General features: G+C 40.4%; 1 protein-coding gene across 50 annotated transcripts in view; it reads right to left on the reverse strand.

Moving 5' to 3' along the window:
- Rbfox1 (RNA binding fox-1 homolog 1) overlaps window positions 1-13,556 on the reverse strand; it is a 2,095,840-nt gene that overhangs the window by 30,387 nt on the left and 2,051,897 nt on the right. For 33 of the 50 annotated variants that reach the window (XM_017597207.3, XM_017597209.3, XM_063268861.1 and 30 more), the window contains one exon: window positions 4,601-4,665. In XM_017597207.3, the coding sequence (XP_017452696.1) occupies window positions 4,601-4,665 (65 nt within the window). Of the gene's footprint in view, window positions 1-4,600; window positions 4,666-10,970; window positions 11,014-13,556 lie in introns of all 50 variants that reach the window. The other 17 variants (XM_039085817.2, XM_063268882.1, XM_063268890.1 and 14 more) reach the window with 1 other exon arrangement.

Below are 13,556 nucleotides of genomic sequence, written 5' to 3' on the forward strand. Positions count from 1 at the left end.
GTTTCTATGTCTGTCTCTATCAACTATATACTTTTCAGTATGATACCAAGACATGTCTTCTTACACATATTACAATTTAAGAAGGATACTAATCTATAATCTCTCTGGACCCTCTATTCCATAAAACCATCTTATGAGTTCCTGGTCTGAATATCGCTCAGCACCCACCATGACTGCCTGAACTCAGTCCTGGCTCTCTTCTTCTGAGATTTCTCTCCAAATTCTTAGACGTTGCTAAGAACAGTGTAAGATAACAAGATTTTGCTTGGGTTTATTTTAGGGTGAGATATACGGAATTGCCAATATTATTCTTTCTTTTCTTATCATATAATAACAATGAAACTTTCAGAGCTCAGAAAATGAGGAAGAATACATTGAAAGCAAAATCCTATCTCTTGCAGCATCTTTACTTAGTCTAAGGATGCCTATATGGCCTGGTTCTGCACAACTACGCCAATACCACTCTGTCCTGTGTAGATCTTTAGAGTGAGTAAATGCTTTGTAATTTCAGTTGACTTTTAATGAGCATCTCTTAACCAGAAGATCTCTTTACATAATTGTGAGGATTCCATTTTATTTGTGTTCCAGAGCACATTTTTCTTGCTTACATTAAAAATTTTTTATATTATGAAACTCAAAAACCCTCGTTATAATAAAAATGTAAGAAAATATATTTAGGGTAAAAAGTATTTCATAAAAATCAATTTTAATATAAACAGATTTCCTAAAAGTGTCAACTGAGAGACAATAATTTTCCATGAGCACATTATTCTCATCTGCACAGAACTTGATAGAAATCTCCTTTCCTAAGTGATAGATAGTGATATGCCTCGATTTTCAGTATCATGTCCTACCTTACTTATATAAAATACTATATTTTTAAAAGAAAAATCATGTTTTAATTGATATAAGAAGTATCCCTGGTCCAACCAATATTTATTGTTAAACTTGACAGTAAAGCATTTTGTTCTTAGTTGTTTTCTATCCACTCTGTGTCTAACTGCTCTCTTCCCTAATGTGGAGGGACGCTTTCATGCACCAATCCTTAAGGAATGTTAGAGTGTCAGCAAGCAGGACAAGCATGACCAGGCTTCATCTTCCTAGGCAGAGTGTTTTGTCAATGCTATATACACACCGGATATTCCCCCACTATGAGTGGCATAATTCGTTCCCCTCTTCCCACCTCCCAGTTGGACAGCCAAAAGATGCAACGAGGACCAAGCCATAAAACACAAAGAACCAAGAGCCAATCAATAGAGACCTGCACCCCAGGCTTATTCCAAGCAAGCCATTCATAGAGCTAATGTGATGGACCTGTCCAACCCAGCATGTATATACCACAAACACATTAGCAACACCGAGTGGCATGCAATGACCAGATGACCACAGGCCCCACCGCCATGCTCTGATTGGTTCAAGCTCATAAAACAATCTCCTTGAGAGGCTGGACAGTTGGCTTCCATTACAGCAAAGCAATATATTAACCAAATAAAGAATTGATCAGGTCAAGTGTTTACCAAATGCTTGTAAAAAGTTAAAGAATGCTGTTCACCTATCCCCACTTGATTCATCAATGAAGCTATGATGTTACCTAAGTTCAATTCAACCTTTGTGACTTGGGAAAAGATGATCATCATTCAGAATTTCAATACCCAGAGACTTTTGGGCTGCTCTATGATTGTCAACATGTGATCATTTAACCAGGAAGATGATGGACAGGGAGCTGCAAGCTAAAACCCTTCCGGGCAGCACTGAGATTACTGCTGTTCAATACTTCTCAAAGGGTTCCTGAATCTTTAATTTTAGAAGGGTGAAGTTTGGGTTGAGTGAAGACAAAATCCTACCAGTGGATGAGAGTTGGGCTGGGGAAGCAAAGCACATTTGTCTTTCCTTTGGAGAAGGCTGAAGAATCAGTCACAGCGAAGGGATATCGCTGTGTTGCTTTTGATTTAATTGACAATCAGTGACTATTTCTCAAATATTCCCCACTTGGCTGATTTCCCTTCAAGTTTGAAAGGGTTTCTTTTGGCTCAGAAGTTTTTGTCTTTGTCTTCCCGTCAAAGACAAAGGGGAAAGGAAGGGTCTGTCCCTACAGACGCTGAGACTATAAAAGTGCAACAGCTTAGCACCGCCCTGCTCACCTTCTCCATCTTTAGTAGAAATTCAAAAGCTCTTCTGGCAATTCCCCATCCCCCCGACTGTATTTTAATAAAGCTCCCTCCTTGTCTGCAGTGATTAAAAATAAAAGGTACCACTGCTTAATCGTGATAAATCAAACCAGAAACCTTATTTTAGAGATTGTTTTCTGGTAATTCACCTATTACTGAATTTACCTCAATGAATAATTCCATAGGTGACAAGTATTCTGCTCACAATAAAGTTAAATAGAGCCAGTAATCAATTTCCACAGCAACCAAGAAGACCTAATGTGCAAATATCGCTAAGAAACAGCAAGAGGCCAATTACATGGCAAAAGAATATAGTTAGTGGGTTCCTTCGTCTGCAACTCTTCGACTAAACTGGGAATTGCAGTTATTAAAGATTTACCAATCCAAAAATGAGGGTAATTTTTTTCAGTAGAATATATCACCAATTGAAAACTCTCAATAAATTTAAAATTGTAGATTTTATATAGATATTTTCATATATGGTGTTCCACAAAACAGAGAATTGTCACTGTTTTAAGTGCATGCAGAGGGATACGGTGAGCCTGCTCAGTAACTCTAAGAATAGTATTAAACGCTGTTGTTTGTTTGTTTTTTATCAAGTGTCTAAATTAGTCTTATTGAAGAAGGCGATTTAGAGTCTATCCTTATAATTAACCTTCTTTCAACTTGGGGCTAAATGCACTTATTCTTAGGAGAAGCAAGATAAACACTCAAGGAAATAAATCTGTTTAAGATTCTTATAATTATGCAGCAGGCTAAAGTTACTATGATTATAATTACATACAAAGTGGGCGTTTGAGAATTTAGCATCTAGAGATATTTTCATAAAATAATTAAGGGCTGTAGCTGAGCCTCATTACAATTGAGACCGTGTGGATCTGCAGTGCTTGGGATTTAATAACATTTAAGCCTTTTCATTTGTAGAATGATCTCAAGTATTTCAAGATTGTCATCATTTTTATTAGCCTTCTTGACCCTCTCAATTGTCCTAACCCGGTGTCAGAGAATACTGAAGATAACAATTTACATGAAGCATCTTGCATCTTGCCAACTGATGATTGGATAAATGGATAATTCATGTATTTACAAGTGTGTCTGGCCAGTAGCTTGGGTTTTTTTTTTTTTTTTTTTTTTTTGAAGATTCTCTACAACTCAGAAAATGGGCTACGAGTGCTCACAAGAAAACAGTGAAAACTCCTTGTAGTCAGACAGCAAACCTTGGCTCATTTCTGACGAGTTTGTGTGTGGGGCTAAGTACGGCCTCTTAAATTCAGGATTTCTTTTGCTTTAATAAAGTGCAGGAGAATTCTGCAGCTGCGGCAGTGTAACAACCCTTCCTGTGAGAAATGGGATAGGGGTGCAGGAAAAGTGCACCACAGCAAACGGAGAGGTGCTGCATAGCTACAAGCCAGGCGGGAGCCCAGTGTCTTTCAGGGGCCACACCCCTTGCCTGCTTGCTTACCTGTCTGACCCAGCATGCCTCAGCCACACATGCAAATCATTACCAATATTATTTTATTCATGAAACAAATCCTCAAATTAAAATAGTCATCACGAAAATAAGCGCCCTCCAGGACATTCTTGCATGCAGGGCATCTGAACATTCACATTGATGTCCTCAGAGAACAGAGCCAGGAAATCGCATTCAATATGGAAACACACGCATTTGGGGTTTGTTGGTTGGTTTACTGCCCTGCCCCCGACAAGGCACCTATATAGAAATAGCTATAACTGTTTTAGAAACCATCACATTGCCAAAGCCTGGGGACCAAGGCATTCACACACATCCATCCGGAATTCTGCACTTGTCAAATACACTTCTGTACCTCCAGCTGCCAGTCTTCATGTGAGGTGTGCAGTGTGAATGAAAGCTGGCTTAGGTTTGTAAGTTTGGGCACCGCCCACCATGGGCACCGCCAAGATCAATGAATGTCCTTATGAAAGCCAGGTGTACTGCTTGCTCCTTTACATTGAATTCAATGGAGCAGAGGGGAATGCGGGAATGGAAGGGAGCCTTTAGGCTTATTCCCTTCTCGTCTTCTTCCTATGTGTTAAATGAGACTATGGTCTTACAGAGAAGGCCATACGAAGGTTGTACTATAGTGTGTGTGTGTGTGTGTGTGTGTGTGTGTGTGTGTGTGTGTGTGTGTGTATAAGAGACATGGATACAGGAATAAGGAGGTCTCCTGAAAAATAGATATCCAGGGACAGAGCAGACGTTCTCAGTCTTACAACAGACGGGGTGAGGAGTTCACAATGAGCAAGGCTTAAACATCCATCTTCTCTTCAAGTAGCCTGTGTAGAACTTTGCCACAGGCCCTAACTTTTAGGGGTTTCCTCCTCAGTAGTCATGCATTGTTTTCAAGCAAGACCAGATAAGAATCCTGCCCCACCAGCTGTCTTCAAGTCATCTAGAGAAGGAAGACCCTTACCTGTCACTGTAGGCAGCAGCAGTGGCAGGGGTGGGCTGGGCGTAGCGGTATGCAGCGTAACCACCCTACAATGCAAGGGAAGAGGAGGCTTAGCAATGCAGAGCCCAGCTCAGTGACACCCAGTGCTCAGGAGCCCACACCAGCACAGCAGGTACCCAGGTCCACCCATCCAAGTTTGAGGTTAATGAAAGCTTAGTAGCAGAGCAGAAGTCAAAAAACACTGAAGAGAGGAGGTTGAAGATCAGGCCTGGCTGTGTGTTAAAGGTTAGAAATCCTAAGCACATCTTCGGAAGGCAGAGCCCGTGCCCTTTGAAAGAAATGCACCTAAGTATTAATGGTGATAGTCTCAGGGAGAGGATTTAATATTCTTTCTACTTTTCTGAACTTTCCAGGTTTTCAGAAATGACAATGCTTTACCATAACTTACCAAATATTAATCTAAACTTTTATTAAATAATCTGTGATCATTTATAAAGAGTAAGCACGCTCTTGCCTCATATTGACTGTAGAAATCAGATCCATAAGTTCCTTAGTAATTGTGTGTGTGTGTATTATTTAATCATTAATGGTTTTGTAGAAGGCTTTATTAATGTTCCATAACTATTACAAAGTAAATAATTGTCAAAAATTGTCTTTTCAGCTGAAAATGTAACACATGTAACAGGTCACACATATCACACAGCTACAGGTCACACACATCATACAACTACAGGTCACACAGCTACAGGTCACACATATCATACTTCTCACACACATTCCGATGCAGAATTTGGCTCAGGGGAGGGGAATATGATAAAGCCTTCCAATTTGTAAATAAAATCATTAAGAGAAAAAAATCTGCAAGGGAAAATAATTAACATTTAGTTCTGTGTACCAGTAATTGCCATTGTTCAATTAAGCAAAGAGGAAGCACAAATGGGCTTCTTGAGGAGGAATTGTGTGCAGTGGAGCATTGATTATCAAACCCAGTCAAGAACTGCTTGCTCAACAGACCAGGACAATGTGTCAGCCACCCTAGAATGATCTCAGCACAATTACAATACTGGACCCAATGTCCAGAGGCAACAGGGGCTTATTCAGGTTCTAATGAGTGCACAGTATGGTGATCTTCCAAGAGATGGCTTTTCACCCTCACTGTGAGGGGCTAGCTCTGGGTAGAGTGCTGTGTCTGAGGATTGACAACTGCAAAATGCCCAATGACAAGAGATCAAAGTTGACAAGCAACATACATGTGGCCTTATACACAGGGATGAAACAAGGCTACAGAAGTAACTTTAAACACATAGGAAACAGCTTCCAATAGTGTCTGCCACTGTTTGTCACTAAAATCCTCCAGCATGTACCAAGAGAGCCAGTTTTTCTATGAGGAAATTTATTCTTTGGATGAGTTTTAGTAAAGACACACCCAAGACATCTTGGTGGATAATCGCCAATAATACAGAGCCAGGAGTTTTTGTGTCAGCTTTCCTTAAGGAAAAAAAAATGTGTAATTTAAAACAAGAAAGGTCTTAGCCAGACACCACCTGGTGCTCCAAACACTGTGTTCTCTAATGAGGGATGGGAGAGCTCATTAAATGTGCTGAAAAGTCATAAAAACAAAGCAGGTGTCAGACCAGAACTGAACTCCAGAGGAGGACGGCAGGCCAAGGAGAAGTCAGGGCAACGGTTTCTAGAGTTGTTCTTTTAATCTGCCTCACTGTTTTTCTCAGTTTCATGATATATCAGAATGATATAAATATGCAGGTATGTGCATTAAATTTAATGAGGTAGACAGGGTATGAGCAGCCAATGACTGTGAGGCATTGACAGCAATTGGATGAAGTGTGTCTGTCTGTCTGACTGTCTGTCTGACTGTCCAGATGCAGAAAAAAACATAAAGTTATATTAGTTTCTAAGTAAACTCTAAACCGTGTGGTTCAGATTATACATCTTTCTCTCGAGGTTCACAGAAGGGTCTGCCTTGAGAGTAGGTAGGATTTAGACAAATAGGAAACATGTCTACAGGGCAAACAGCAGAAACTAATATCAGTTTCACTGCCTACAAGGTTGGTGTTCATCATGGGAGTGTAAATGTAGCTATGAATGCCTGCACCATATTTTTAAACATATTTTTCTCTTGTTAATTTTAGTTTTGAGATTATAATTTCATTATAACATGTCTTCCTTCCCTCTCTTTTCTCCTATGGAAGGTCAACTGTAAAAGTTTGCTAATGATCTTTCTCTGCTACATTTACTCATGGCTTCACCACTGAGAGGAAATCAGAGTCTATAGCAAGCAGGCATACGTGGTGGTCAATACCCTGAGGTTATTTCTTTTACTTGGGACTTTTGCTTTTAAGTATTCCCTTTTATTTTGCTTTGTTGTTTGAGACATGATCGAATGTAGCACGAGCTAGCCTCAAACTTGCTATGGGATTAAGAACTAACTTGAGTTTCCAATAATCCAGTCTCCTTCACTTCAGGTCCTGGGATTGCATCTGCATTCCACCATGCCTGGTTCGTGAGGAGCTGGAGATCTCCAGGGTTTCATGCATGCCAATCAAGCACTGCACCACTGGGCTACAGCCCCAGCCAAGCACAGGTTTTAATTTTTATTCATGTGTATTTGTGTGAATTCGTGACATTCACATGTTTGCATGTGCTGACATGGGTCAGAAGATGAAATTGGATCCCGTGGATGTGTAGTTATAAGCAGTTGGAGCTCTCTGAGGTCAGTGTGAACACTGATCCTCTAACGAGCAGCTAGCACTGGCAACTGTGGGACCATCTTGTCATTTTTAACAAGTATCCTTCAGACTCAGTGCCCTAGTCTACCAACATGGTTAAAGGAAATGGTTTGGGCCTCAATAAACAGGTCACATAGCATGAGAGTGATGTTCTGCCCATGTCTTGTCCAGAATGGTGGCCAACCATCTTAAGTATGTTCTTATCACTTGGAATGTGAGGACTACAGTTAATTGACGTTTCAATTTACTTATCTTTCATTAATTTGATTTGCGTTTGCCTTGTGATAAAAGGACAATAATAGTTATAATAATAATATAATAATATAGTATAATAATATAGTAATAATATAATATAATAATATTATAATATATAATATAATAATAATATAATAATATAATAATAATAATAGTATCCTATTGTGATACTAGGATCTAGTAAATGCTGAAGAAATGCTACACCATTAAGCTATTTTCCAGGTCTGTCATAAAGACAAGAAAGGAAAAAGAAAGAAAAGACTTGTTTACCTTTTATTTTGAGACAGTGTCTTATAAATATAATGTTGGTCTTGAGCTGATTCTGTAGGCCAAACAACCTTTGAACTTGTTGACCTCCAGTCTCTACCTCCCAAACACTGGGATTACAGTTACACAAGACTGACTAGTTAAACGAATAGGTCATTGTGTGTTGAATGAATGTTTATATGTGTGCAGCTGTGTATACCTGAGAGCTCATGTGTTTGGAGGCCAGAGGACAACCTCTTCAGGCACTCTCTCTCCTCTCTCCTATCTCTCTCCCCTCTCCTCTTTCTCTCACCTTTCTTCTCTCTCTCTCCTCTCTCTCCTCTCTCCTGTCCCCTCCCCTCCCCCATCTCCTTCTTTCTTCTTTCTCTTCCTTCCTTCCTTCCTCTCCTTCCTTCCTCCCTTCCTCCCTCCCTCTCTCTCTCTCTTTCTCTCTTTCTTTCTTTCTTTCTTTCTTTCTTTCTTTCTTTCTTTCTTTCTTTGTTTCTTTCTTTGTTTCTTCTTTGTCTCTGTTTCTATTTTATTTTCTGAGACGGAGTGGGGTCTCTTATTAGTCTAGAACCTGCCAAGCAAGCCCTACAGAACCTTCCTTCTGGTTTGTCTTTCTAGTTCTGGGATTAGAAAGAGATGCCTTCATGCTTGGATTTAAAACTCAAACAAATAAACAAAAGAAACACACACAAAAAAAAAACCCTCAGTTCTTCAGACTTGCAAAGCAAGCACTTTACCACAGGTGTGCTCCTCCCCCCCTGGGTTCTTAGATAATTGCATTTAAATGTAAGCATCCACCTGGCTGGTGGCTACAGTATTGGTCCCTGAAATATGTGATATTGAGGTGAGAAGGATTTGGTGACTTGATCATGCTCCCTATTTATACTGTACACAGTCTTTCCTAGTTCTCTTCTGTATGAAATCCATATTTCAGCAACAGTGGGGCTGTGCATTAACTCGGTGTATATGCACACACCATAAAATGGCCCACAGATACAAATTGCTTTAATTTGCTTTTCTAAAAGGTGACTCAGATGAGCTGCATTGCTCTGTGCTCTGCAGCTTGCTTCTGCATAGCTTTTGCTGATGTCTGAAAACTGAGCTCTGCTTCTGTTTGAGGTCAGCAGACCTAGCTCTTGGTAAGTCTGGTGCCTCCAGACCCAGTGACAAAAATAACACCTTGGAAGAGGAGTTTTTTCCATCTCAAAAACAAAGGAGAAAAAAAAAGGCACAGTACAGTTTTATATAGTCTACCCATGAAAAATATGTTTGTGCCATGCGCATGTACACACACACACACACACACACACACACACACACACACACACACACACACTTTACTGGAGACTGAACTGAACCCAGGACTTTATACACATTAGGCAAGTGCTCTATCACAGACTTATAAGTCCAAGCCTTCTTCTGACCTCAGGTTTTGAAACAAGGTCTCATTAACTGGGCAATCTTAGTTTTGGCTTACTCTGCAAACCGCATTAAACTTGCAATCCTCCTGCCTCTGACTCTCAAGTGCTGGGATGACAAGCCTGTGCCATGAAGCTATCTGGGTTATCATCTTTTACTCTCTGTAGCTGTAGACCACATTTGCCAGTGGTGGATGAATGGGTTGACTTCTTTCTTTCCTTTTTCGTTTTTCCTTTTCCATTTATTTTAAATTTCCTACAGATTTACTGGTTTGAGGTGGGGTTAGCAAGTGGAATGAAAATGTCTGAGTAACTCCACTGAAAGCAGGGAGCACTATAGGAGATATTAGCTTTGCAGTACCTCCTGGCTGGAGGCATATAAAGTTCTTGATTTAAATATTCTAGTGAATTCAAAGAATCTAGCAATGATTATGGAGAAAACCTATTCTAAGGAATCCTACAGTCCTCCACTTTGTGGCTAGTATGGCTGTGTGTGCATACACATGTGCCATAGTGGGAGTGTGGATGTCACCTTGGGTGTTGACCCTTGCTTTAATTTCTATGTACACTAGGCTAGCTGGTCTATGGACTTCTTGGAATCTCCATGCCTTTGCCATATCTCTCTACAGCAGTGATGAAATAGACAAGTGGTATTATATCTGGCTTTATCTGGTTTCTGGAGGATTCAAATTTTGATCCTCATATTTGCACAGCAAGTGCTTTATCTGAGCCATCTCCTTAATTTGAAAATTCTTTCCTCTGATGGATTTACATCTGATGGATTTAGATACATTTTAAATCAGGACTTTATTACTATTATTATTATTATTTTCATCATTGCTTTATTATTTGCATGTGTTTGTGTGTATATGTACATGTAGTGAATGTGTGTGTGTGTATGTTGTACACACATACCATAATATGCATGTAATGGATGTAGATCTGTGTGTGTGGTGTGGCATGTATCTGTGTACATGTAGTATGGTGTGTGTGTGCTGTGTTGTGTGTATGTATACAGTATGGTTTGTGTGGTATGATATGTGTGCTGTGAGGCATATATACATATATGCATGCAGTGGTGTGTGTGTGTGTATGTATGTATGTGGTATGTGTCTGTGTGCATGTAGTGTGTTGTGCGTGTGTATGTGTGTGTGTATGTGTGGTGTGGTATGTGTGTTATAGGGTATATGTATGTGCATAAAGTGAGGTGTGTGTATGGTGCGTGCTCTGTGGTGTGTACATATGTGCTATGCACACATACCACAGTGTACATATAGAGGTCAGAGGACAACTCTCAGGAATCAGGGCTCTCCATCTACCTGGGTTTCTGTGATTCAAACTCAAGTAGGACATCAGTCCTTACCAGTTTTTACCCACTGAGCTGTCTTCCTGGCCATTTTTCTTAAAAAAAATGTTCCTTTAATTTTTATAATTCAAGACATTAAAAGCCACGTTAGACCTCTAGCATGGCAAATTCATGATCCATCCAAGTCTAAACATACAATGTTGATATCTGGAAGGAAGTGTCCCATCCTCTTTGTGGACATATCAGAAGTAACAGGATAAAGCTGCATTAAAACTGGAAAATTCAGTCAAGGCTCCACTGCTCTATGTTAGAGAACATTTGCCCTCCCGAGAATCATCTTGTTAGTCAGGATTTCAGAGCAAACCCACAACCACCGTGATGAGTGTTTTCCGTCAGTCAGGAATTCATACCTGTAGCAATTTATTGCCATACACTGGCTCTTGATACACTACTCTATAAGGAAACAGAGATGTAATGTTTTCAATGCAAAAAAATGGAATAAATAAAAGAAAGTGCACAAATCAGACAGCAACCCTGGAGCAATTCATTTACAAGTTTGCTTCTCTTAGTTCAGTATTGAGAGCAACCAGCCAGACTGAAAGGGGGACTAGACATGGTCCAGTGCCAGTCTTGAAAATTCTTGCGTTGACAGTTCTAAGGAAGGTGAATGAGGAGCTCAAACTGTGTGCTCTACATTTGGGATACACTGATATTTGTTTTTAAGAAGTTAAAAAGCTAATTTCATGGCTTCTCACATTTCACTCTATACCCCAACAGTTTTAGTATTATGAATTTCTCTGATCTCATGGTTAGAATTTTCTGGCTTACCTGAGGATTTGGTTTGATGTCAGTGACTTAGGGGACTAATATAACCTTTCAGGGACAACCTAGACTGACACAGCAAGTTTAGCCATTTCTGCTCACACAGCAAAAGAGGCACCTCACGATTGCATTGATCATACAAGGACTTCAGTGGTATTTTAAATAGTGAGTCTGGGGGTGCACATATCCTTTATGTGCTTAACTCAGGCCTCACTTCAGTAGAACCCCAAACAAATTGAGAATGGCCGTGAAAGGAAACAGTTGCCCATGGGGATATTTCACGTGTGTCACATGAGATGGAAGAGAAATAAGACTCTGGATTCCATGGCAGATAGCAAAGTGGTTGACTACTTGAAGACATTTAGGGACCCACCATATGGATCTGTATAGACATTTTTTAAATGTCATCTGACTTCCCTTCTTTTTAATTGCAGTTAACTTTCCTCTTCCAAAATCCCAGAGCATGAAGCTACACTCATCCAAATATATTTCAATTCCCTCTCGTCCCCTCCTCCTTTCCCTCTCCCCTCCTCCCTTTTCTCGCCCTCTTCTTGCCTTTCTTCCTAGTTCCCATTACTCATTTTCAATTCAGGTACAAATATTATTGTCTCGTGGTCTACTTGACCTTTAGAAATGCCTCTATCTTCATCTTATTTTCTTTCCATCTTTCTTTCCTTTCTTCTTTCCTCCCTCCCTTTCTTTCTTTTTTCTGTCTGTCAGTCTGTCTGCCTGCCTGTGTGTCTGTCTATATGAGTGGATGTGTCTTGAGCAGAGAAGGAGAGGAGAATTTTAACAAGGTCTGGACTCTGACCGTCAGGATTGAACAGTAACTGCTCTTAACTACGGAGCCACCTCTTCAGCCCCACTCCTTAATCATCTCGATGTTACCTTCCCATTCTCTCCCCTCCCTCTCTCTTACTGACTCCTGCCATTGTAAACTGATGTGTCGTCAACAGATGTTGAACTCTGTTTGCAGACCATGTAGGCACAAGCCTCTGTGTCAGGAATGATTGTGGAACAAACTACTTCTACTTATTTTTTTCTGGGGAAAAGCTTCCTTTTCTGAAGACTATGAAGGTGGTAAAGTCTGTTTCTCGGGCTGTGGTGAGGAGGAGATGATATGGTGTGGACTGAATACTAAATAGCCTCCTGCACCTCAGCCTTTTTATTTCTCAATGAGCTGTTACATCCTCCTAGTGACTGACGATGGCCAGCCTAATGCTAGTCCCCACCTGGACCTCTAATGCTCATCCCCACTTGGACCCCTGTCAACATAAAGTCTTGGGAAGGAAAGGCTTGGGGTTTAAGTTGGAGGACTCACGATCTCTGTTCCCAAGGCTCCGGGCTCACTCCTTTTATTCCCAAACACAGCATGGAATGAGCACACCTAGATACTGTGAGTGTGACTTGAGTGAAGGAACCTTGAGTTGGTACCTTGCTGAGACAGGTACCAACCAGGAACTCTGACAAAAGAGCAACATGAAATGCACTGGAATGGTGAGATGCAAGTGCTGGAGGTGGGGACTCAGTGTTCTTCCTTCTCTTCAGAAAATTACAGTATTGTTAATATGCTGGGTAATGTTAATATGCTATTCCTTCCTTCTCCTCCTCCCTGCCACTATATCCTATTGCCTGAGTTACTACTCTCTGAATTTTTCATATTTCCATTGCTCTCCTATCATTTTTCTCCATTCCTTTGTCCATTTTCAATCACTGTTTTGGATCAGATGCCGTTTTCTTTAACCCCCCTTGCAAATGTCAACCAGCACTTCGTATCTACTCCTTGGCCAGGATCTAGCTTTGTGACATCTACTGCTTCACCCATAAAGAGAGGACCTGGCTCTGTAGGTCTGGAGAAGTCTATTTCCACAACTTTCAATTAATATTGCTCTGACGATTGCTTCTTTATTATTTAATTTGACATGTTTTTAATTAAAGCGAGTGTGATGCTTAATTAATTATCCACTTGATGGGCCTCTACATTTACTAAGGAAATAGACCCTGGGTATATCTGGTGGGGAGTTTCTTGATTGGGTTAATTGAAGCAAGGAAACCCATCCTAAGTGTGAATGGCACCCTCCATGGGCAGAGGTCTCAGGCTGAATAAAAAGAAGGAAGCATCGTGAGCAGAGGCACTCATGTCTCTCTGTCTCCTGACTGGGGATGCCATGTGA

Source organism: Rattus norvegicus, chromosome 10 (genome assembly GCF_036323735.1).
Source record: "Rattus norvegicus strain BN/NHsdMcwi chromosome 10, GRCr8, whole genome shotgun sequence".
NCBI classification, from domain to species: Eukaryota; Metazoa; Chordata; class Mammalia; order Rodentia; family Muridae; genus Rattus; species Rattus norvegicus.